This window comes from Arachis ipaensis, chromosome B6 (genome assembly GCF_059453495.1).
Source record: "Arachis ipaensis isolate K30076 ecotype BB chromosome B6, ASM5945349v1, whole genome shotgun sequence".
NCBI lineage: Eukaryota > Viridiplantae > Streptophyta > Magnoliopsida > Fabales > Fabaceae > Arachis > Arachis ipaensis.
This window is the reverse complement of record NC_142441.1, coordinates 68,076,054-68,077,856: the sequence shown is the minus strand read 5'-3', so window position 1 is coordinate 68,077,856 and position 1,803 is coordinate 68,076,054. Positions and strand designations below refer to the sequence as shown.

At 41.0% G+C, this 1,803-nt stretch overlaps 1 protein-coding gene across 1 annotated transcript; it reads left to right on the top strand.

The window, feature by feature from the left end:
* Positions 1-1,076: 1,076 nt before the first annotated feature.
* LOC148561176 (uncharacterized) lies at positions 1,077-1,598 on the top strand. The gene has a single exon (XM_088490692.1). The coding sequence runs from the start codon at positions 1,077-1,079 to the stop codon at positions 1,596-1,598; it is 522 nt and encodes a 173-aa protein (XP_088346818.1).
* Positions 1,599-1,803: the final 205 nt, after the last annotated feature.

Below are 1,803 nucleotides of genomic sequence, written 5' to 3'. Positions count from 1 at the left end.
CCAAGTTACTGGGATACAATTTTGACATTAAATATAAGGCAGGGACAGAAAACAGGGTGGCTGATGCCCTTTCTAGGAAATTTCATTTATCCTCATTGTCTTTTTCCATGGCAGCAGAGTGGGATGATATGGAGGCTGAAGTATTGGCTGATGAGAAATTAATTGGGATTATGCAGAAGTTGTTGGTGGGGGAAGAAACTGCACCCGATTTTGCTTTAATGAATGGAAAACTCAAATATAAAGGGAGGTTAGTGCTTGCAAAAACCTCTAAATGGATTCCAAAAATTCTGATGGAATTTCATAACTCCAAGTTGGGAGGCCATTCGGGCTTCTTTAGAACTTACAAGAGGATTTCTGCTATCCTTTACTGGGAGGGTATGAAGGCATTAATGATGAACTTTATTAAAGGCTGTGAAATTTATCAGCAGAATAAGCATTCTACCTTGCAACCTGCTGGTCTCCTACAACCGCTGTCGATTCCTTCCAATGTATGGGCTGACATCTCAATGGATTTCTTAGGGGGATTACCCAAAGCCAAAGGGATGGATACGATATTTGTGGTGGTAGATCACATGACTAAATATGCTCATTTTTTCCCACTTTCACATCCCTTTACGGCAAAGGATGTTGCTGTTTTGTTCATTAAGGAAGTGGTACGCCTCCATGGTTTTCCATCGTCAATTGTCTCCGATCGAGACAAAATATTCATGGGTGCTTTCTGGACTGAAGTTTTTAAACAGGCCGGTACTACCTTGAAGATGTCCTCGGCCTATCACCCACAGACCGACGGCCAAACTGAGGCGGTGAATAAATGTTTAGAAACCTACCTGCGATGCTTAACTGGTGCTAAACCTAAACAATGGCCAGCTTGGCTTTCTTGGGTAGAGTTTTGGTATAATACCTCATACTATGGCTCTATTCGGATGACACCTTTTCGAGCTTTATATGGCAGGGAACCTCCAGCTTTCTTACGAGGAGGGATGGAATCTTCAGTGGAGGGAGTAAGGGTCTTATTGGAGGAACGAAATCAGATGCTGGATGAAATCTAATTTCAGCTTAATAGGGCTCAGAACAGAATGAGACAAAGTGCAGACAAGAAAAGACGTGATGTGTCTTTTGAAGTAGGAGACTTTGTGTATCTCAAACTTCAGCCATATAGGATGAAATCTTTGGTAGCCAGATCAAATCAAAAGTTGGGTGCAAGGTTTTATGGTCCTTTTGAGGTGCTAGAAAGGATTGGAGCAATGGCCTACAGGCTGAAATTACCTGACACCGCAAGAATACACCCTGTTTTTCATATTTCCCAGTTGAAGAAAAGTGTTGGACCTTCCTTACATTCTCAACCATTACCCGAAGCACTCACTGAAGAAGGGGAATTGCTGGTCGAACCTGAACAAGTCATTGACAGCCGCTACAACAATCAGGGAGATCTTGAGGTCCTTATCAAATGGAAAGAACTGCCAGATTTCGAGAACACTTGGGAGTCAGCAGCAACATTACAGACAATATTTTCCTCTTTCCACCTTGAGGACAAGGTGGCTCTTCATGGGGGATATTGCAACAAACCAGAGAGATCATATGGATTTAACTCCTTTTAAATATACTTATAAAAGGAGAGGAAAAAAAGTAGCAAACTGAATTTTAAATTCTGAAACTCCACATCTTTAGGACAGTAGTTATAGGATTAGATATTATAAATAGGAAGGCTGAAAAAGCTAGTATGTAGGAAATAAGTGGAGTGAAAATCTAGAGGGAGAGAATTGACCTCTCGAAAGTCAATTATTCTTGTTTTTTTCTTTCATT

Coding starts and splice junctions, on each gene's coding strand:
- LOC148561176 (XM_088490692.1), top strand. CDS start 1,077: ATGAGACAAAGTGCAGACAAGAAAAGACGTGATGTGTCTTTTGAAGTA.